Raw genomic sequence first — 23,022 nt, 5'->3', positions numbered from 1 at the left:
AGACTCAACAAAGTCAGAGTTATCCTTAAAGTACCGATCTGGCCGAGACAAGCTTGGTATCCTGACCTACTTCACCTATGTGTCCACCCGATGATCAAGCTTCTGATCATTCATGTGGAAAAATAGGAAAGAGTCCAGCGGAGGGAACAAAAATGATTAGGGGACTGGAACACATGACTTATGAGGAGAGGCTGAGGGAACTGGGATTGTTTAGTCTGCGGAAGAGAAGAATGAGGGGGGATTTGATAGCTACTTTCAACTACCTGAAAGGGGGTTCCAAAGAGGATGGATCTAGACTGTTCTCAGTGGTAGCAGATGACAGAACAAGAAGCAATGGTCTCAAGTTGCAGTGGGGGAGGTTTAGGTTGGATATTAGGAAAAACTTTTTGACTAGGAGGGTGGGGAAACACTGGAATGCGTTACCTAGGGAGGTGGTGGAATCTCCTTCCTTAGAAGTTTTTAAGGTCAGGCTTGACAAAGCCCTGGCTGGGATGATTTAGTTGGGGATTGGTCCTGCTTTGGCAGGGGGTTGGACTAGATGACCTCCTGAGGTCCCTTCCAATCCTGATATTCTACGATTCTATGATTCCTCAGCTCTTCCAAGATCCAGATCATTTACTTCACCCCAACCTAGGAGTCCTTCGCATCAGAGCATGGTTCCTCGATGGTTCGTGGGGTTAGAATCTACCTGCTCTGTGAAAGTACAAGTGTTACTCAACAGTAGGAAGTAAAACTGAATTACTTACCTGCAGAAGTGGAACAGATTCAGCCACTGTTGTCAACACCACTGGCTTGTGTCTGAATCTTCATCACTTTCAGCTATCCTGGGCTTACCTGTTGGACCTAAAGAAACCAGGGTCATCAATTAGCTCGATTAAGGTTCACTTGGCTACAGTATCAGCTTTTCATCCTCCAGTAGAATGGTTTTCTTTCTTTGCTCACCTATGTCTTCAAGGTTTATTAAGGGTTTGGGGAACCTCTACGCTCAAGTTAAGGATCCCTACTGCAACTTGGGACCTCAGACTAGTACTTAGATATCTCATGAGATTTGCCCAGTGTTCCAAGACTTATTCAAAATCAGCATTAGCAGTCCAGAGTGTTCGCTGGCCAGCTATTTAAACCTCTTGATTGCAGCTCTTGAGCTGCACCTGCTTTTTTACAAATATCAAACTTTAGTAGCTGCCTTTTAAAATCCTTCTTAGTTACTGTTGGAATGGAAAGTATTTCCTCATCATCATCTTCTATGAATATATCAGCTGGCTTTTTCCCAAAAACAGAACAGAAATATTTATTGAATGCTTGTGCCATTCTTTCATTATTCAATACCATTGTTAGGATTTCTTTTGCTCCTAACATACTTTTAAAAGCCCTCCTTCTTATCGTTCTGAACTCTGCTGGCCATAGGTCTTTTTGATTCCCTTTTCAATTTTCTACCTTTCCTATCTTCCAATTTATATTCATTACTATCAACCTCTCCTTTTTTCCATTTGTTTATATATTGTTTTTTTTAAATGTATACTTGCTTTCACTTCCCCTTTAACTCAAATTGTTTGTAGCCTCTTTATCAGTGGTTGCTTTTTGAACATGTAATAAAATGTTCTTAGAGAGTGCCCAGTTATTCACATTCACATTCTTTAATTTTTTCCTCCGAGTTGATTTGGCTCAATTGTTTTCAGCATTGTGAAATTGTCCCTTTTAAAGCACCAAGTGTGTGTGTGTGTGTGTGTGTATTTATTTATTTATTTATTTATTTATATTTACTGGTTAAGACTTTTTTCTGTTTGCACGTTGTAAATGTGATCAAGTCACGATCACTTGCACCTAAGCAACCACTAACTTTTAGTTCTGTGATCAATTCCCTTTGATCTATTAGACTGTCCTTGTTCACTAAGGACCTGATCCTGTTGCTGCGATAACCAGTGGGCATTGGATCAGGCTCTTGGAGAACAGAGCATTCTTGTTATCTGTACATGGTATTTCTCTGATGAACAAGGTTATTCACCAGCAACTCTCCCTTTGTTTGAAATTCTAGGCAGATTTCTGTCCTGTCTGTTGTTGACACTGTTCCACACTGGAAAGTCTCTCTTCAGATAGGAACAGTTTTCTGTCTTGGTTAAGCAAGAGGGTTAGGGTTGAATATGCTTCTCATCTAACACTTTCCTTCCATCCAGGCGTCTCCCTGTTCAGCCTGTGCGCATCATTTTTGCTCTGGTATTCGTGAGCCTGAGTTGCTGAGCGGAGGCTTGGGTGCTCAGGCTGGCATCTTGCACCTGCATTTTGGCTGGTGCCCCCAAGTGACATAAGCAAACCCCAAGTGAGTGAGATGAGAGTCTCACTGTGTTCATTGTGAAGACGCCACCCCTCCATATGGACCTACCTCCGAGCTCCCCATTTCTCCTGGTGATTTCCTTGTCTGCCTTTTGGCACTTTTCACTTCTGTTTACACACGCAGGAGAGCAATTGGGGCAGGAGGCAAGGATTAATTTTATTTTGGCCACCCTGAAATGGAGCTTATAGAATGCCAGCAATGGGAGTTCTCCAGTCAGGCCACAGCTGCCCTCACCTTCAGTATTTGTTCCTCTGCCCCCCACCTCTTACGACTGCCCCCTGCACGTGCACCAGCCTCGCTTTCCCCAGGCACCCAGCAACATTGTCCTCTTCACTGTCAAATCAGCCACCTGGGGAGTTGCTTACAAAATGAGAGTCCCTCAACACCATCAGAAGTGGCTGTGCTTTAAACGTGCCCCCAGCCTGTTACAGCCTTGGGCTTTAGCACTGGGGCGCAGCCTGGGGGCATGGTGAAAATGGTTTGGTCCCATCCGCGCTGCGTTTGGGGACTGCTGTATTGTAACTGAGTCCCAAAGGGTTATTGAGCTGACAGTGTCGAGTTAAACAAGCCACAGTTGGGCCTTCTCTAGTCCCCTGCTTACCTGCATTAAAGCTCCACGTGGAAGCTCAGAATTGGAGGGGAAGCTGTGTTTTGTTTAACTTTCCCGCTCCAATAGGGATCCTGCTCCCAATGGGTCTGGTCTGTAGCTGACACATCCTGTAAGGTTGAAGTGTCCCTGGTCTGACATGGCTTTCCTTACGGGGGTTCAGTAATATGTTTTATTTAGAACATTGGTGAGAATCTGCAGTTGCATTGATATAAACAGCAAATTGATGAAAGCCCCTTGGAACACAGCCATTGCAAGGTAAAAGTATTTGGGGTGCTTGTGATGTCAGAGGAGTAGGGTTCTCCTCTGACCTTTACCCCAACTCTCTTGGCCACTAGTTTCCCAGCAACAGAACCCCCTGCTGGAAATCCTGGTCTCACAGTAGACAAATGCCTGCTAAGCTCTGTGGCTCCTGTGCCCAGAGGTGCCATGCCTGAGTTGCTCCTGTCCCATGTGTGCTGACTGGATTGCTTTGTTCCCCAGATAAAGGGATGGTGTTTGGCTCCCCGCTGACCGAGGAGGGCATCGCCCAGGTCTCGCAGCTCATCGAATACCTGCACAAGCGTAAGTGACTCTCAGCTCTCTTGCCAGCTTGCCATTCCCAGGGTGCATCCTGCTGGGTCATCTGGGGTTGCTTTAGAATCATAGAATACCAGGGTTGGAAGGGACCTCAGGAGGTCATCTAGTCAAACCCCCTGCTCAAAGCAGGACCAATCCCCAAGTAAATCATCCCAGCCAGGGTTTTGTCAAGCCTGACCTTAAAAACCTCTAAGGAAGGAGATTCCACCACCTCCCTAGGTAACGCATTCCAGTGTTTCACCACCCTCCTAGTGAAAAAGTTTTTCCTAATATCCAACCTAAACCTCCCCCACTGCAACTTGAATCATAGAATCACAGAATAGAATCATAGAATATCAGGGTTGGAAGGGACCCCAGGAGGTCATCTAGTCCAACCCGCTGCTCAAAGCAGGATCGATCCCCAATTAAATCATCCCAGCCAGGGCTTTGTCAAGCCTGACCTTAAAAACTTCTAAGGAAGGAGATTCCACCACCTCCCTAGGTAACACATTCCAGTGTTTCACCACCCTCCTAGTGAAAAAGTTTTTCCTAATATCCAACCTAAACCTCCCCCACTGCAACTTGAGACCATTACTCCTCGTTCTGTCATCTGCTGAGAACAGTCTAGAGCCATCCTCTTTGGAACCCCCTTTCAGGTAGTTGAAAGCAGCTATCAAATCCCCCCTCATTCTTCTCTTCTGCAGACTAAACATCCCCAGTTCCCTCAGCCTCTCCTCATAAGTCATGTGCTCCAGCCCCCAATCATTTTTGTTGCCCTCCGCTGGACTCTTTCCAATTTTTCCACATCCTTCTTGTAGTGTGGGGCCCAAAACTGGACACAGTACTCCAGATGAGGCCTCACCAGTGTCGAATAGAGGGGAACGATCACGTCCCTCGATCTGCTGGCAATGCCCCTACTTATACATCCCAAAATGCCATTGGCCTTCTTGGCAACAAGGGCACACTGTTGACTGATATCCAGCTTCTCGTCCACTGTAACCCCTAGGTCCTTTTCTGCAGAACTGCTGCCTAGCCATTCGGTCTCTAGTCTGTAGCGGTGCATGGGATTCCTCCGTCCTAAGTGCAGGACTCTGTACTTGTCCTTGTTGAACCTCATCAGATTTCTTTTGGCCCATTCCTCTAATTTGTCTAGGTCCCTCTGTATCCTATCCCTACCCTCCAGCGTATCTACCTCTCCTCCCAGTTTAGTGTCATCTGCAAACTTGCTGAGGGTGCAATCCACACCATCCTCCAGATCATTAATGAAGATATTGAACAAAACTGGCCCGAGGACCGACCCTTGGGGCACTCCACTTGATACCGGCTGCCAACTAGACATGGAGCCATTGATCACTACCCGTTGAGCCCGACAATCTAGCCAACTTTCTATCCACCTTATAGTCCATTCGTCCAGCCCATACTTCTTTAACTTGCTGGCAAGGATACTGTGGGAGACGGTGTCAAAAGCTTTGCTAAAGTCAAGGAACAACACATCCACCTCTTTCCCCTCATCCACAGGGCCAGTTATCTCGTCACAGAAGGCAATTAGATTAGTCAGGCATGACTTGCCCTTGGTGAATCCTGTGCTTTGTGGCACAGGGCAGAACACTGGGCTCCAAACTTGAGCGTTTTGCTTGGATTATGTGCTGGTGCTGTGACCCAGAGTCACCTGTAGCAGCTCCTAGGCTGTCTCTCACCTCTCTGATTTTGCAAGCATTCCTTCTGCCAGAGCTGTAGGGCACATCCTGGGGCCCTGGGGCTGTATATAGCCCGCTGAGTAAGGTTTTCTGTATGGGATCCCATACAGGTGGCTAGAAGAGAAATTGGGAGAGGGCTCCTTGTGTCAAAGGTCGGGAGCCCCCTCCTCTCGGTGAATGATCTCTTTCCCACTCCCTGCCAAGCAGATCTGCGAATGGAGGGCTTGTTTCGAGTGCCAGGGAACAGTCTCAGGCAGCAGACCCTGAAGGATGCCCTGAACAGCGGGTCTGATATTGACCTGGAATCGGGGGAGTTTCACTCCAACGATGTGGCCTCTCTGCTGAAGATGTTCCTGGGTGAATTACCAGAGCCCCTGCTGACACACAAGCACTTCCAAGCCCACCTCAAAATTGCAGGTGAGTAGGCAACGGGGGCAGTGATAGACACGAGGAATGGGAGCTGAGCGAGCCTCCTCGAGGGCAGCTTATGTCAATGGGCCACACACTGAAATGTTTGTCTCTTTCGGGAACTGGGTCTTCTGACAGGGGAGGGACCCAAAAGGCGAATGACCCCGAGGGTGTTTTTCCTGTGTACTTTTCAGCCCCATGGGCAGGAGTTAAACAGCATGTGGAGGGTTCCCGGGGGTGATGGAGCCAGGGTAGGTATGTCTGGAGAAGTACAATGTATGAGGGGGAGGGTTGGTGGGGGTTGGAGGCGGTAACTGGTCAGTATGGACCTAGCTTCCTAGTTACGGAGACCTGAGGGGCTCCAAGTGGCTTCAGCTTCTGCGCCCTGGCTTGCAGGCCTGATGCAGTTTGATGACAAGGGGAACAAGACCAGTACACCGGATAAGGAGCGGCAGATCGAAGCCCTGCAGCTGCTCTTCCTGATCCTCCCCCCGCCCAATCGCAACCTGCTTAAGCTGCTGCTGGACCTGCTCTACCAGACGGCCAAGAAACAGGACAAGAACAAGATGTCTGCCCACAACCTGGCTCTCATGTTTGCACCTCACATCCTGTGGCCCAGAAATGTAAGCAACCCTTAGCAGCAACTGGGTTATACTGCAGGGAAGAGCAGCGGAGCTGGGAGGGGCTCCGGATTACAACAATAGATGAGGCTGTGGGCCAGGACTGGAGGGTGCTGGCCAGGCTGTGTGGGGGACACAGGAGTGGGAGAGTGGGCTGGGCTGACAGTCAAGATTCAGGGGCCTTGGCAGAGCTGTGTTGGGAGATGCTGGTGCCATGGCTGCTGCCTGCCATAGGACTGACAGCCGTGTATATTGCTTCCTCTTTTTCAATACTTCTGAAAAGTCACCAGACTCCTGCTGTTCCTAAGAATTGCCTTGTGAGCGATGCATGTGGCCTGGGGGATGCACCGCAGCCCTTTCTCTGCAGGGCCACCTGTGCCTGCTGCTAAACTTCTGCTCTGAAGTGCAGGTGCCTGAGACCTTGGGCTGTCCTCCTGGCGCAGGCTTTGGATCTGTGTCCAGTGCAATAGAGGCCAGAGCAGAGGGACAGGAATTTCCCGGAAAGTCGGCCAGCACACTCAGCCTCCTCCTCTTCTAATGCTCGTGCTTGGGCTTTGTCCCCTCGCCAGGTGACAGCAAACGACCTGCAGGAGAATATCACAAAGCTGAATGACGGCATGGCCTTCATGATCAAACACTCGCAGAAACTCTTCAAGGTCAGTGCGCCCCACGGGGGCCTCGGACCCCTGCCCTCCCTGTCGCTTCCACACACCCTTTCTGGAGGGGCTCTCAGGGTGCTGCGGCTGGCTGGTGACGCTGCCTGTGCTCTCCTGAGAGGGGTAACCGAGACGTGCCAAGCTAGTGACCCAGCAGAAGCAAAGTGCACAGGTCTGCGATGCCTGAACTTGGCCTCTTCCTCCTTTTGCTGGTTGAAAGCACAGGGCAGAGTAACAGCACCCTCTGCAGGCCAGTTCAGGCACTGGCTTTGGCAGGCTCCGAAGCATGTTTGTTTCACAGGGGACGTTCACAAGGGCCATTTTTGGGGAACTTAGGGTCCCCATTTACGGGAGAACTCCTCCTGGGGCTCTCCCGTGGTGAGTGCTGGTAGGAGCTGAATCTGTATCCAGGTGGGATGTCCTCGGTCTCATAGATATTCATGCACATGGCGAAGCCTCTCCCAGGGCTGGGGCTGAGCTGGTGGGCTGTGACTCGAGGAGAGGCCCAGCTCTGCATGCTCCAGGTTCAGGGTGGGTTGATGGGACATTGCTAAGGGGCTCTCTGCACCAGTCCAGGTCCTCTCGGGGAGGACCGAATTCATTTGCAGGGTAGGGTGTGTCTTGGCCATCCAGCACGCTCCTCAGTCGTGCTAGGGTCTCCGAGGCCTGGGGCTGCCGTTCTCAGCATGCCCGTTTTCTCTCTGCAAGGCCATACCGTCTCTAGGTGACATTTCTTCCTCTCTTAGTCAGGCTCTGGTTCGGGGTGCCAGCGACTGGGTCAGTTGTTTGCATGTGGAAAAAGCACTGGAGACCCTTTTCAGGGTACGTTGGGCTGGCCATACTCTCTCTGTTCCATTGGGGTTGGTTTCGTGTCTCAGCAGAAGCGCATTGTACCACAATCACTGTTACTGCATTGGACAGAGAAAAGCGTTAGTGAAGCCACTAGCTCCTGTGAGTCCAGAGGGGCTGGTGGGGTGTGCAGTGTGGTCCAGGGCCCAGGGGAAATGCCAGCTTTCGCCTGTGCTCACTGCCTACCTTCCCCCCCTGTCCAGGCTCCAGCATACGTTCGAGAATGTGCCAGGCTGCACTACCTGGGGTCCAGGGCGCACGCTTCAAAGGTGAGGACAGCAGATGAGTGGCTGCCCACGGGGAAGGGGCAGGTGCTGGGAGGAAAGCGTGTCACTCCCAAGGACAGGATCTGCCCAGAGAGTGGAGGGGGATTTGGAGTTAGCAGGTCCCTGGGAAAGCTGCCATGGGACCATGGCTCAGGATCACCCGGGTGATGGCACTGGGGAAATCAGGACCTTTGCAGGAGGGAGGAGCTGGAGCATGAACACCATGGCAGCCCCCAGATCTAACACCAGGCCTATTATCTGTCCCCAGACGCAGTATGTGTAGTGACTAGATACTTCTTCGCTGGGCTGTCATGTTCAAACCAACCTGAGCAATTCACATTAACCACTGGGGTCAGGCCATTCGTGGTCCGGGGGCAGTACAGGCTGCTGCAGCAAGGGGGATCAGACCCTCCACTAGATGGGGAAAGAGAATTTCTCCCCTTGCTCTCCAGCAAACCAGCCCTTCCCCATCTAGCTGAAGGAACTGGAATGATGCGCTGAAGGGAGAGCTGCACCAAGTCCTTCTCGGCCTGGGGGAGCTGCTGCCCAGTGGTGTCCAGGGGACAGGAAGAGCCAGGGGAAGTCACCTCACTGCCGCCCCCGCGCTGGGCACAGCTCTGATGGGTTTGTTAGTGGACCGTTGCTGCACAGCAGTGGGAATGGGGTATGACCAAGACTTGCACGGGTGCCGGCACAGCTGTTCCTGCGGGCCCTCAGACGCAATGGCTGGTTTGGGTTTTGTCACGAGTCATGTTGCTTTCTGGGATCGCGGGCGCGCCCACACTGTGGAGCGCAGCAGGCTGGCACTAGGCAGGGAGTGACGTGGGAACATGACGTGGGAACTTTCCCAGGATGACCTGGATTTGCTGACATCTGCTGGGTCCAAGGAACTCCAGCCCATGAAGTCTCAGAAGCGGAGCAGGCTGGATCCTTGCCACCGGGAGGAGACGCAGCAGCGCACGGAGGAGGCGCTGAAGGAGCTTTTCCACCACGTCCACAGCATGCCAGACTCTGCTAAGAAGAAAAAGCTCATCCGGCAGGTAGTATTCAATGGGCAGGGGCTGGTCCGAGGGAGCACACCACTGGCTGCAGGCTCCCAGAGGCAGGGCTCGCCCACAAAGCCACCCACGGATCCTGAGCAGGCAGGGGGGTTGGGGTGCTGTGCCCTAGAGCTGAGCCAGGTAGCTGGGTGGGGTGACTGGAAGATAACATCATAGTTGGTTTACACCTAACATGCTGCCCTGCGTGTTCTCTCTAGTTTCATAAGCATCCCGGCACTCTCACTCCTGGGCCCGATGCACCGACACCCCCGGTACAGAGGCGCACCCGATCCCGCTCCTTTAGCGGCCTCATTAAGGTAACTGCAGCTCCCCGTCAGAGCGCTGTCTGTTGCGGGTCTCTGGCTGAAGTCCCTCTCTGGCCCTGCCTGCTGCCATCTCCTATGCTTCGGGGCAGCTCCCGAATCTCACAGGCCTGGCTCTTTGCAGCGTGTTGGGATGGTCCGGCTTAGTGACGCCCCCTGCTCCAGTGCAGTGGTCAGAATAGTAAACCAAGTGTTGAGGTGCCTGAGGAAAGGGATAGAAAACAAAACGGAGACTATTCCAATCCTCTACATCAGCCCCGGGGCATACGCGGGGCATACCCCGGCTCCAGAACAGCCTAGAAGGGGCCCAGGAACAGGCGACAAGCTCTGGAGAGACTGAAAAGCCTGGGGCGGGTTACTGGAGAGAGGGGCCAGGAGAGGGATACGAAATACTGAATGGCGCAGAAAGAACAGACTGTGCTCTGGTTACCCTGCATAACGGGAGAGCAACGACATTGGGAGACAGCACATGTAAATCATGGGGTCATCTAGTCCAGCGTTTCGCAACCCTCTTGATACCAGGGACCGGCTTGCTGCCTTCCTAACCTGTGTCAGGGAGATCTCCGGGACCGGTGCCGGTCCACAGACTGGTCATTGAGAAACATTGAGCTAGTCTAACCCCTGGCCGAGAGGCAGGATTTGTGGTGTCTAACCCATCCCAGAGAGATGGCTCCAGCCTCCTTTGGAAACCTCCAGCGAAGTAGCTTCTACAGCCTCCCGAGGTGTCTGTTCCATTGGTCTACTGCTCTTATAGTTAAGAAGTTTTTCCTGAGCTTTAATTTAAAAGTAAAACTGCTAAGACCTTTCTACACCATGCATAACCAGTTGGGGAACTCACTGCCCCGGCTGTCAGAGCTAGTAAGATATGGGATTAGCGGCTTCTCCTGATAATCAGCATGTCTGCAGGTTCGTGAGAAAGGGGAACGATAATGTCGGTGTGAGGATAGAAACATCCTGCACCAGAGCATGAGGCGGCCACCACTTGACAGCTGGGGAAAGAAACTTCCCTCGTGGTGGGTAACTGCCCAGTTCCCTCGGGGTGTTTCACACCTTCCTGTGGACAGCTTGTGTCAGCCACTGTCAGAGACAGGATATCAGGCTAAACGGGCCCATTCTGGTCTCAGGCCCAGTGTTTGTGCCCATGCAAAGTGAAGTGAGTGTCTTGCATCCTTCTGTGACAAAGTCAGTCTGATGGCTGCAAGAGAATGGCGGAAGACAGTACGAGAATGATAAAGACCCTTTTTCCTACCAGCTGAGAACGGGTTACCTCAGGTCAGTTCAGGACACCTGAGTCCAATTAAGGGCTGCTGGAGACCTTTACAAACCCCTCCTCTGGTGAGAGAGGGAGAGGAGGGCTGAATGCCTGTTTAGGGGAAGGACTGACACCCCAGGGCCTACAACAGGACAACACCCACCCCCCCCAGCGAGGGGGCAGGGAAAGGTTTGTGTTTGTAAATTGGTTTCTCTTTGTTTGATGGAGGAGCCCTCCTAGGGCCTGCCCCGAGGCGTACCTCCAAAATCCTGATAAGTAAACCCAGCAGGGGAAGAGAAACATTGTCCGGAGTGTGGCTGCTTTACCCCAGGCCCCACCACTGCCAGAGGGGGGAAGTGCTGGGAGGAGGTGCCCAGCCACACCTTCCTTTGAGCAAACCTTGTTAGGTCAGATTTCAAGATGGTCCTGTTTGCAGGGAGTCTTTTGCTTCTTTTCCCAACATCCAGCTGCTGGCCATGTGAGGCTGTGATTTGAACCCAGAATCCTCATCCTATCCCAGCACTCCCCTCCCTGCTTAAGGCCTCTCACAGCACTTACCAACAACCCTCTCTTTTTTCTAACTCAGCGGAGGATGCTGGGGAACCCGCTGATCTTGGAAAGGAAAAGCAGGGACTCCACACCAGAATCCGAGCGAGCCAGCAAAGAGAGCCTCCACCTGGTAAGAGCTGGGCCTGGGGCTGCATGTGCTGCCTGGAGGGGAGGTGGTACATGGACTTTGCTTCAACAGGGGCGTGTTGGCTGCTCTCTACTGGAGTCTGGGCCTGTGGGTGATCTGTCTGCAATCAGACACGAGGCCAGAAGATGCCATTCTGGGGACAGCCCTTTGTGCAACCCAAGGCTTGGGATGGAGACAGCCCTGGAGTTCAGTGCTGAGTCTCACCTGGGTGGAGCTCCTCTGGCTCTAGTTGTGCTGTGGAAGTTCTCTCCTGGCTGTTCTGCCCTCCGTAGTTTATCCCATTATATCAGCCTCGCTCTCACACTCCTAAAGCTGCTTCTCCCACTTCACCATGGTCTTTGCCATGGCGCTCTCTGAGGGACTGAGCTGAAGATTCATGTTAGGAGCACAGGAGTCCAGTCCCTGATATCTCAGGGAAGTCCTGTCAGATTGTCCCCATCATTGACTTATCAAGCTCCAGGTTGTTTGCTCCACTGCTGCTACTGGGAGGCCGCTCCAGATTGCTTCCCTGTGAGGGTTAGAAACCACCTTCTCATTTCCAGCCTTAGCTCCCTTTGTTCTGGTGCCAGCAGTGTCCTTTAGCTGCAGCAGCTCTTCTCCCTCCCAGCTGTTTACCCCCAGGGTATTTATAGAAAACAACTGATCCCCTCTCAGCCTGCACTGTGCTAGGCTGAATAAGCCACCGTCTTCCAGTCTCCTCTCAGAAGCTCGCTCTCCGTTCCCCTGATCATCCTAGGAGCCCTTCTCTGCACTGTTCCAATTTGAATTCAGATTATTTTCATATTTACCTCCAGGCCAGCTCTGCATCTTTCCTCTCACTCCTTCAGTCCCAGGCCAGGTCTGTTTGGTGGGTTAATCTAGACTAACCAGCAGTTTAAGGCAAAGGCAGTCGACTCCCTGCACAGGAGATCGTTGTCCTTTGTGGGGTGTGGGTAACACCATGTCCTGTGCCAGTCGAAGTGAATTTGGACTTGGGTAAGAGACTAACCATCTACTTAGCATGGTCTGCTTGCAAGGAAGATCTTGGAGTGTCAGTTTATCCCCCAGCCTGTCTCTGCTCCCTCTGACCCTTCTGCCTCTGTCTCACCATTTAAACTGTGTCCAGTTACAGAGACCTCCTGAATCTCCAGCAAGTCATGGGACCCGAGCAAGGCTGAAATTGTCTGAGGGCAGGAAAGAGGTGAGAAATTCTGCACGCACAAGGTACCATACACACATGTTGATCTCCACACCACTCCAGTATGTGTAAACCCCTGCAGCCCATTGCATTCTAAATTGCGGTCTGTGCCTGCCTTCATCTTGAATATGGGAATGGGGCCTGCAGGATGACAGATCCCAGCATGCAATACTCCATTTCGGTTTAAGTTGCCTGGATCATTGCGTATTGGGAGCTACAGTGCCATGGGTCTTTCTCTCTGTATTAAAGACGGGGGTTGCTGCAGTCTGCTGTGTGTGCTTGGCCCCTTTGGAAGTCAGGGCGGGAGTCTCACGCTGGGCTTCCATACCCAGAATGAGTGGGTAGGATGAAAATATTGACTAGGTGCAGCTGTCAGGCTGCTGGCGAGCAGAGGTGTGGCGCTTTGGAATGTGCTGGTTAAAGCCGTGGCCTGCTCTAGGGCACGGTTAAAAGCCCCCTGGGAAGGGAGTTCATCCCAGCTCCCAGTGCTGAATGTCAGCCCCAGCCAGGCACTTCCCAGGACAGTGCTGTCAGAAAACACACGCTGTCTGAAACTTGCTGGGCTGGCAGCTGGTCTAGGAGGGAGGGACAGAGTGACACGCAGAAGCAGCATGGTGGTGGTAGAGCTGAGGTCTGCTAGGAGATGGGCGCTGGCTTGGCGGGTGCTAGTGGAGGAGAAAGGAGGGTGACCAGTTACTGACCCTGTAGGGATTGTTCATACCTTGTGCCAGCTCGCAGGAGACGCTGAATAGCTGTGAGACCCAGGGTCTTCCACTCGCCTACCACTGGGGCTGCCCCGAGACCTCGGCTTGCGGGGAGAGAAACATGAGCCCTTCACACTCAGTTATACTCAGCCTTTCGGGCGTATTAACGGCTGTAATTCCTCTGGCCCAGGACTCCCGTAAACATCTGCAGGCCCTTGTGCCTTCCACCAAGGAGTCGTCCATCTGAGCAGCCAGGCACCAGCCCTTGTGTGCAGCAGAAGTCTGGACGTGTAAGCTGTGACTAATGCCTGCTGCATCTCAAGCTGTGAGAGGACTCAGTGCCGCAGCCTCCGGCGATCCCTCTAATCCAGCTCACCAGTGCTTGGCTTGCAACGGGGCCTGCTGCAAGAACAATGAGGACGCTGACTTCTCTATGTTAATATGGGCAAACCACTATCTAACCAAGCACCTGCAGGGTGTGTCTGAGGAAGGGCTGGAGAGCCCGTTGGAAGAAGGCAGGAGCTTTGTATTCACTGGTTTTGTTCAGAGCTCCGGGTTCTCACTCTCTGAGCTTTTAACACGTTTGTCTTGTTTTTACGCCCTGCCTCCCATCAACAACCAGAGCGGTCAGCCGCAGCCAGGCAGCTAACTGTCTTACTAACTCTTGGGCAGTAGTCTCTCCGTGCGGGTATCCATGGAGGTCAGAGGATGGCTGCAGCACCTCAAATCCCCAACCCCAGGGGTCATTTCTGCATTCCTGACAGGCTGCGTGCCTGGCTAGGCTATGGCAGCTGCAGGGACCGGGGGGAATGGCAGCGGTATAAGGGGAATTGCGGGGTGACATCTTAATGTCTAATGGCAAAGAAGCAGATTCCAGAATAAACTCTCATCATCTTGATGTTAACAGAGCCCCTTAGCCACAGTCCCTGCTACTTAAAGGGTAGTCTGTAGAAAGCACCCAGTGAAACCAGCCCAGGGAACAGACTGTGTGGTCTTTAACTAAAGGTCAGACATAATTATAGAGGGAACCTTGAGGATACTTCAGAGTGCTTGTTTACGCAAGGGCTGTGTCTCCTGCCGGGAGGTGCTGGAAGGCAGGTTCCTCTGCGTCTGGAGTGGATTGTGTTTCCATGTACCTGTCACCTCCCTGCACCCTGCTTCCTCTCCCATCACGCTGATTGCCAAGCCTGGAAGGGCTGTCTCCTTTCTAATCAGCCGCCGACTGCCTGGCACATTCAGCATTGCCGCAGCACCGTGCTGGTCACCTCCCAGTTGTTTCCGTGGTCGAGGTGTCTGGAGGACAAGGAGGGGGTAGCTAATGGCTTTTCACAGTCTCTATCTAGGGGGTGCTGAGCCAGGCAGAATCTCTTGAATGGGAAAGGAGGTGGGAGGGGGAGGCAGACAGGTTGTCTGGAGCTAACATGGTGATGTGACCTCCCATCGTTCAGAAGCAGGTGTCCACGGCAGCCAGGCAGAGTCCTCGTGGGAGCAGTGCAGGGGCGAGGGTGTTGCTTGGTGGGTGCTGGAAGCTACCGGCAGCTTTCCAAGTGATGGCTGGAGATAGGTTTGCCAGGCCCAGTGCCCTAGGGTACGTACCTCCCTCTGTCAGTGGTACCGAAGATGGCCTGCGGGCTGTGTATTGTAACCAGTATGCTGATCACATACACCTTTAAGATCGGCAGGGACTGCAGACTGCCTGAACAATCAGTTAGCAAGCTGTCACCCGAGGTGCGGGAGAAGACTGGATCTTGGCTCAGAGCTGCAGAAATGGGATGAAATCACCTAGACCCAGAATAAGCCCCCATGGCAGCTGGTCACCGGCAGCTGTCTGGTTCATTAAGCTGAAGTACTCTGCTAAGCCAATACCTCAGCCACATGTCTGTGTGAGCACTCTGGTGTATGGCGATACACAAGATCACCACTGTGAAGTAAAGGGTTAATCAGTAGGGGAGCCGGCTAAACCCTTCTGAGCCCTCCTAGATGGAGCAAGTAATCACTGAAATCCAATTACAATTGTCTCCTAACCTGCCGGGGCCAGCAGGGTAGAGCTCCATCCATGGCAGATTCTCCATGTCTGAGGATTGGTGACATCAGGTGTGAACAGAGACCGAGCAGTGAGGTGAGCCCAGCTCTAGGCAAGGGGCAGAGCTGTGCATGCAGGTCCCTGGCCCCAAGTTCTGCCCTGTTGGTCCAGTGTCAGAGAAGCAGCGTGGCCAGTGGGCAGGGCACGGCTAGTGGAGGTAGGGGCCTGAGCTAGGATTCTGTTCCTGGTGCTGCCACGCAGCGGGCATGCGACTTGCCCAGGACACCCCACACAGTGGCAGAGGTGGGTATGGCCAGACTCCCAGTCCCCCCTTTGGATCCCTAAATGCCACCAACAGAGAGTCAGTTGGAGGTACTGGATTTGTGTGTTAGTTTAAAATAACTCCCCCCCTCCAAGCCCCCCCTTTAATGGAGCCGTGAGTCACTTTCTTCATAAAGGTTCCAAACTGCTTCACGTTCACAGACAGCTGTGAGGAAAGGTGGGTTTTTAGCTCCCCTTCAAATGCCCCCGAAGCGGCGCCATGCAGGGGGCTCTGTCTGGCATACAGAGTGGAGCAGCATCTCCTTCCCTGGCTCAAGGACATGCTGTGTCGTGCTGAGCCTCGTTTTCTAGCTAGGAGAGGTTGGTCTCTGTCCTTCCCAGCTGAACAGTATCAGCCCTGCATTCTGCATGGCTCACAAACCCCCCACCCTCTGGCTGCGGTTGGGTGTGGTGCCCAAGTGAGGGGGCTTGTAGGTCCCAGGGGAAGGATGAGTCCCGTGCCTGCCCTCATTTCTAATCAACAAGGTGCTCCTTGAATACTGTGGGTCCCAGATTGCTCCTCCATTGGCTCCTTCGTGTTCTGGGACTCCATGGCCCGCCCCTCCCTGAGACAGCTGAGGTATGGCCTTGGGGCTCCTGACAGTTTGGGCACTTGCCAGGTAACCGTTTGGGATCCCGATTGGCCTGGCTCAGTTCCACCAGGTCTGGAGCCAGGCTGGAGAGTCTGGAGCCCTGTCCTGGTCCTGTTCCAGTCTGCTTCTCTCTGCGTCTCGTGGTGCGTCTCTGGACATTGCCAGCCCAGCTGCAGAGCCCACAGGAGCTGCAAGAAACCACTGGGTGCCAACTCATCACTTATGGGCACAGGGGCTGTAGTAGCTACGGAGCACCCCTAGCCTGGGCTGTGCCCGGAGCCCCATCTGCTAGGAGCGGCACTGCTGTTGATGTGGCCCTAGCGAGCCTGGCCCTGGAGCCGGGGCATTCAGTGTCGTTTTTAATCTTTGTCCTTATTTATATGTGCAATGTCTGACTGTCTGTCTTAACGGGGAGTTCCCATATTAAAGGCTTGTTAGCGCTCTACACTCAGTGGCTTATTCTCGGCTTCATTGGGTCACCTCCTGCTGTTTGATGAGGATTTGGGGGTGGGTTTGTTTGCTGTGGGGATGGGGGGATAGCTGTTGACCAAGCCAGTCCCTTCATCTGGTCTCAACAGCACCGACGAGTCAAGCAGCTGGGCATGGGCAACTCCGAGGAATGGCGGGGTGGCTCGGGCAGCGGTGACCCTGCGGGATGGTGGAAGGGAGGAGGCACATCAGAACGGCCATACTGGGAGGGAGACCAAAGGTCCATCTAGCCCAGGGTCCTGTCTTCCGACAGTGGCCAGTGCCAGCTGCCCACAGGGACTGAACAGAACAGGGAATCATCTAGTGACCCACCCCTGTCGTTCCCTCCCAGCTTCTGGCAAACAGAGGCTAGAGACACTGTGAAGCCACGCTCCTACCCATTCAGGGTCTTTAAAGGTTTCCTGCAAACGGCAGGGGTCCCCCACACCTGCTGTTCCGTCAGCTGGCCTCCGTAAGCACCCCACCACTTTTAATCTGGGTGGATAAAAATCAGAGGTTTTAATTTAAATCTTTTTTTTTTAAATGTGTACGCTGCTCGCTCTTTGCTTTCTGCCCATTTCATTGTCTTAAATAGCTGACGTGGATGGTTTGTGCTTGTTTCCCTAATTAGTTTCCTGATTGTTAGTAGAATTTTGGATTCTAGAGTCTTTTTTTTCTGCCAAGAACCTTCACACTTAAAATGTTCCTCTGGGCTGTAAAAGATCAACCCAGGGCTTCATTAATGTCCTTGTTGTGAGAAGAGCTCAGACACAAACTGGATAAGTAGACCGCCTGTGTACCATCTGCAACCAACACTCCCTTCCCATACAGTGAGCCTCCACCAGGCAAGAGCTGCAATGCTTTGCCCAGGCTGCCCTCCTCCACTGGGGCTGGCAGCCTGGAATCAGGGCTCCTGTGCTCCTAAGTCTGAAACTTCTATCCTCTGCTACCCAAAGATGGCTCCTAGGGGAACTGTTGGCCTGCGTGTTTAAAAGCAGGCCCCTGTGACTTCATTAGTGTACTGGAAATCAAACTCCCTCTGCAGTGTTAACTCTGACGCATTTTGGTTTCAAAGTGACACCGATTTTATACAAACCAAGAGAAGTTTTTTATAAAAATACAGATTTAGCTGCTGATGCTGCAAACACTTAGGCCCGTGCTTAGGCTTACGCAGACAAGCCGTGGCATTGAAGTCAATGGGGCTAGGCGTGAGGAAAGTTACAGAAATTGCGGCCTTAATTTCCAATATTTTGGTTTTTGCCTGTAGTAGTTTTGTAAATTCAGATGAGATACCCAGCCCAGAGTTGTATGGGGGGAAAACCCGCAGCATTTATCATTTACTTCATAATACTTTGTAATCTAAATTTTCAACAGCACAAATTGTCAAATTAGTTTTACGAAACCTCAACCTCATTTAAATCAATTATTTAAATTGCCTTGAATCACTTCACTCTGGTTTCAATTTGACGTGTGATTTTCATTTAATCTTTTCTATTGTCATGTGGTGTGCTGGGAGCTGTCAAACAGCTGTTATGTTGCACCCCAGCGCTGGCTGCATTGCGTGGACTGGAGACAGGATTCTATCTATAAAATCATTTTTACAGCGTAGCTTGCCTGGAACAAGTGATAATTTTGGCTGGGTGAATAAATGACACTTTTTTTTTCTCATCCCCTTGGTAATGGGCATTAGATTTTGTGCTGAGGCTGCTAAATTGTGTATGAAGATAGATGCAGACAGCTCTGGGCTGTGTTCCCATGGAATTCGGAGCCTCGTCTGGGAGCCGATGTCTGGCTGGCAGCTCGTCTGCGGGACCCCATCTCTGAGGCTGTGTCGGTCTCCATCCTGCTTTGATCCTCTCTCCTTTTGATCCTCTGGAGGGAGAAGATGTTCAGGATTTCTGGGAGTTTAATTCCGGGGCTAATCCCTGTGAGGAGGCCAGATGGAAGCCGTGCCCAGCACTATGCTCTGCTGGTGCTGGGATCGGTGGTGGCACTGCTCAGCAGGAACTTCACGGGGGCTGATTTTAGTGCAAATGCAGACTGGGGAGCAGTCTGGGCTGAGACGCTCTGTTCCCTCCGTAGCCCGTGTCACGGAGTCCCTGGGTGATGCTCTGGAACTGCTCCCTACGAAGCCAGGCAGGACTCTGGGGAAGTCTCCTTTGTGAGTAGACTGTCTGCAGGACACACAGCTCACACAGCTTCCCCCTTCCTGGGTCTGACCTCAGAGCATTCAGCCTCCTCTGCCCCTCTGTGCGCTTCCCACAGCGAGTCCGCCCAGGCAGGGTCCTGGGGAAGCCAGAGGATCCTGGCCCCCAACTCCACAATCAGACGTGACTCTCAGCCAGCCAGTAAAACAGGAGGTTTATTAGACGACAGAAACATGGTCTAAAACAGAGCTTGTAGGTGCAGAGAACATGACCCCTCAGCTGGGTCCATTTTGGGGGGCAGTGAGCCAGACAACCCCGTCTGCCCTTCACTCCATGTCCCCAGCCAGCCCCAAACTGAAACTCTCTCCAGCCCCTCCTTCTCTGGGCTTTGTCCCTTTCCCGGGCCAGGAGGTCACCTGATTCCTTTGTTCTCCAAACCTTTAGCTCTCACCTCGCAGGGGGAAAGGGCCCAGGCCATCAGTTGCCAGGAAACAGGGTGTTGGCCCTTCTCTGTGTCCAGACCCCTGCACACACCTGCCCTCTAGGGCTCTGCAATGATCATACACCCTTATCCCACCACCTAGATACTTAAGAACTGCCTAGGGGAAACTGAGGCACCCCCACACTATTCAGAGGAAACATTAAGAACAGTCCTGCTTCATCACAGCCAGCCAGTCGGTGCTTCCTCCTCCCAGACGCTCAGCCATTGGGCCTACCTGGAGTGCTCAGGTCTCTCCTCCCGGCCTGGAGGCCCACGGCCATGCTGGGGAGGGGCCAAGGGGACTCAGAGTCCCTCATTGCTTGGCAGTAGGCTGAGCTGCAGCTGGCTGGGCCTGACCCACTGTTAGCTTTGGCACTGGCTTCAATGGGAGCAGGAGCAGGCTTGTAATTAGGCTACAGAGTTCTGGCCTCCAGCTGGTTAATTTCCTGTCCCCTTGCCCACCCTCCCAGCCCCACCTGCACCTTCTCATCTTTCTCTTCCATGGTTGGGACTGTCTCCCTCCAGTGTCGAGACTGGTCTGTGCCTTGCTGGGGGAGGAGGAAGCTGCCTGGCAGCCTGAGGGCTGGCACAGCCCCAGCCGGGTGCATCTGAATCATGGAGCAACTAGCAAAGGACTTTGCCCCGTCCTAATTCACACGGCGTCCCGGGAGCTGACCGAGTGAGCGGCGTTTTCAAACCTCCCACTGCCAGATGTCCAGGGAGAGTGTGTGTCATTCTGCTTCTCCCAGGGCTTTCAGCTAACAGCAAAGACACTGCTTGTACTGCCCCATAGCCCCACAAAGCCCAGCCAGTCCCAGCAGGGCGCGCATGGAGGGAGTTGGGGGGGACACACGTGATCCAGTCACAGAGTAATTTACAGAGGGTGGTGCTGGGCCTATCCCACTAACACCCTCCCGCATGAAAAGGGAAGAAGTCAAACCCACCGTTCCTGCCCCCTCTGGGAGCAGCTTGTTCCTGTCTGGCCTGGCTCACCTCAGGAGTCAGCCTCCCTCCATGTGTCCCGGCGGTAGGTTCCCTTTCTGGGGCTAGTTGCCGTGTTTGGAGTTGTGGCTGCAGGAGGGAAGGCGGAGTTCTTCGAGGGATTGCTCCTGTCGATTCCAATGAGCTGTGCACGGCCCTCGGAAACTTTTCCCTTCGCAGCTCCCGTCGGTCGGCTGTGGAGCCCTCTGAAGTGGTGCCTTCATGGCGCTGAATATGCCCCTGCCAGCCCGGCGTCTCCTCAGGTCCTCCTTACCGCCAGGGACCGTCACTGGAACTGCGGTCGCTTGCCTAGCAAGTGCTTCCCTTAGCGTACTTGCTGATTGCTGTAGTTTAGTTCTCAGTTAGTGGATAAAGTGTATATAGTGATAGATAAGGTTGGGGAGTGGCATATTTTTCTCCAATCTCTAAACCTTCCCCCTTGGGCTCCAGGACGTGCTGCGAGCCCAGGGGTTCAAACCCAGCAAGCCTATGCCAATGAGCGACCCCCACGACTCATTCTGAAGTGCCTGGGGGAAGCGCCCCAAACAGACAAGTGCCAAATCTGCAGAGCTTCCTGCCCCAGGACGAAAAAGGAGCGAGATTTCCGACTGAAGTAATTGCAGATGGAAACTGCTCTTCGTCCCCAGCCTGCCGCGGACCGTCAGGACCCGGCACCGAGCGTGTCCGTTCGGAGCGCCCCGGCCTCGGTACGTGACACGGTGCTGAGGAAGGACTCCAACTTAAGAGACCCTCGGCCCTGGCGTTCCCGGGCACTGCACGCTTCGGCCCAGCACTGCCCCATTCACCAGTGTCTCACAAGCAGCATAGGAAGACCGATGGGGGGCGCTCCCCTATGCCAAAGGCAACGGGACCGATAGGCGCATCACCAGTGCATCCTGCGAAGGAGCAGTGGGCGCCCAAACAGCAGGAGTTGGCACCGTTGAGTTCGGTTCCTCTGAGGGGACCGTCGAGTCCGGTGTCCGGCAACTCCCCGGAGGAGTGACAGGTGGAGAAGCTAGAGCTGCCCTCCACCCTGGACACTTTGAGGCTGCCAAGGATCACATGGCCGTGACGGCACTGTGACGAAGTGGGACTGTTCTTAATGTTTCCTCTGAATAATGTGGGGGTGCCTCAGTTTCCCCTAGGCAGTTCTTAAGTATCTAGGGGGTGGGGTAAGGGTGTATGATCATTGCAGAGCCCTAGAGGGCAGGTGTGTGCAGGGGTCTGGACACAGAGAATGGCCGACACCCTGTTTCCTGGCAACTGATGGCCTGGGCCCTCCCCCCTGCAAGGTGAGAGCTAAAGGGTTGGAGAACAAAGGAATCCGGTGCCCTCCTGGCCCGGGAAAGAGACAAAGCCCAGAGGAGGAGGGTCTGGAGAGAGTTTCAGTTTGGGGCTGGCTGGGACATGGAGTGAAGTGCAGACGTGGTTGTCTGGCTCACTGCCCCCCAAAATGGACCCAGCTGAGGGGTCCGGTTCTCTGCACCTACAAGCTCTGTGTTAGACCATGTTCCTGTCGTCTAATAAACCTTCTGTTTTACTGGCTGGCTGAGAGTCCCGTCTGACTGCGGAGCTGGGGGGCAGGACCCTCTGACTTCTCCAAGACCCTGCCTGGGCGGACTGGCTGTGGGAAGCGCACGGAGGGGCAGAGGATGCTGAATGGTCCGAGGTCAGACCCAGGAAGGTGGAAGCTGGGTGAGCTGTGTGTCCTGCAGACAGGCTGCTCACAGAAAGGAGACTTCCCCAGAGTCCTGACTGGCTTCATGGGGAGCAGTTCCAGAGCATCGCCCCGGGACTCCGTGACAACTGGTGGCAGCGGTGGGATGTACTGCACCCCGTGGACGGCGCTTCCTGCAGTAAGTGACTGGGGAGCAGTAAAACGAAGGGGGATTGACGGGGACCAGGCGTGCTGAAGGCTCAGAGAGGAGCGGTTTCAGGGGGCGGTTAACCCCTGGGAGTGTGTGACCAGCGAGAAGGACTGTGCAGTAATGGGGTCCCCCTGGGGACTGCGGTGAGCAGGCTCAGGGGTGGAGGAGCCTGCGGCTTGGCCCTGGGAGAGAGAAGGACTCTTGCAGTAACAGGGTTCCCCTGGGGATTGCAGCGAGCGGTCCCGGGGCGGAGGAGTCTGCAGCTCGACCCTGGCAAAGAGGTGGTGACCTCGAGAAGGGCTGGCACACTAGGGGTTCTCCCTGGAAACTGTGGGGAGCTGAGAGCACACAGGCCTGTGAGTCCACAACAACGTGGGAAGAGCGGAGTGATGGCCTGTCACCTTCTCCTTAAGAAGGACATTGTAACCCTGTGCAGAAAGAGAGGGTTGAGCATTGGGAAGTTCACCAAAGCACAGTTAATCGAGCAGCTGGAGGAGGATGACCGCTCTAAGGAACAGATTCCTGACCCCAATGGGGCGATAGCAGGATCTGGGAGCAGCTGGAGTGGTAGCCAGGCATCCCCAAGACTCCTGTCCCCGACCAGACGGGGGTCTTCACGATCGGGTTCCCCATCGGGGGATCGGAGACGGATGGGATTGGAGCTGAGTCCGAGAGAGCAAGAGGACTGTGAGAGACAGCGAGAGCCCGAGAAAGAGCTGCAGAAGCAGCAGCAGCATGAACTGGCGGTGGGGGAGCGGAGAGGCCTAGGGGACCTCCCAGGGGTGAGTGGGGATAGACCCCGGGGGCCCAGTTCCGCAGGGAACCTCGAGACTAAATTGCTGCCCCTGGTTAAGGAGGGGGGGGATGTGGATGCCACCTCACTGCCTTTGAGCAGGCTGGAGATTTGAACCAGGGGGACCCTGCGGAAAAGCTCTGGTGTCTAGCTCCCTTGCTGGG

General features: G+C 53.6%; 1 protein-coding gene across 2 annotated transcripts in view; it reads left to right on the top strand.

The window, feature by feature from the left end:
• Nucleotides 1–16,565, top strand: part of ARHGAP19 (Rho GTPase activating protein 19) — a 59,585-nt gene extending 43,020 nt beyond the window's left edge. For both annotated transcript variants that reach the window (XM_037905285.2, XM_043551763.1), the window contains exons 3-12: nucleotides 3,420–3,500; nucleotides 5,399–5,608; nucleotides 5,996–6,222; nucleotides 6,789–6,875; nucleotides 7,928–7,993; nucleotides 8,842–9,030; nucleotides 9,249–9,347; nucleotides 11,192–11,284; nucleotides 12,408–12,482; nucleotides 13,374–16,565. In XM_037905285.2, the coding sequence (XP_037761213.1) occupies nucleotides 3,420–3,500; nucleotides 5,399–5,608; nucleotides 5,996–6,222; nucleotides 6,789–6,875; nucleotides 7,928–7,993; nucleotides 8,842–9,030; nucleotides 9,249–9,347; nucleotides 11,192–11,284; nucleotides 12,408–12,482; nucleotides 13,374–13,430 (1,184 nt within the window). In that variant the 3' untranslated portion in view covers nucleotides 13,431–16,565. The remainder of the gene's footprint in view (nucleotides 1–3,419; nucleotides 3,501–5,398; nucleotides 5,609–5,995; nucleotides 6,223–6,788; nucleotides 6,876–7,927; nucleotides 7,994–8,841; nucleotides 9,031–9,248; nucleotides 9,348–11,191; nucleotides 11,285–12,407; nucleotides 12,483–13,373) is intronic.
• Nucleotides 16,566–23,022: the final 6,457 nt, after the last annotated feature.

The sequence above is a fragment of the Chelonia mydas genome, chromosome 7 (assembly GCF_015237465.2).
Source record: "Chelonia mydas isolate rCheMyd1 chromosome 7, rCheMyd1.pri.v2, whole genome shotgun sequence".
Taxonomy (NCBI): Eukaryota; Metazoa; Chordata; order Testudines; family Cheloniidae; genus Chelonia; species Chelonia mydas.
Note: the sequence above shows the minus strand (reverse complement) of the source record. Positions and strands in the feature narration are given on the sequence as shown.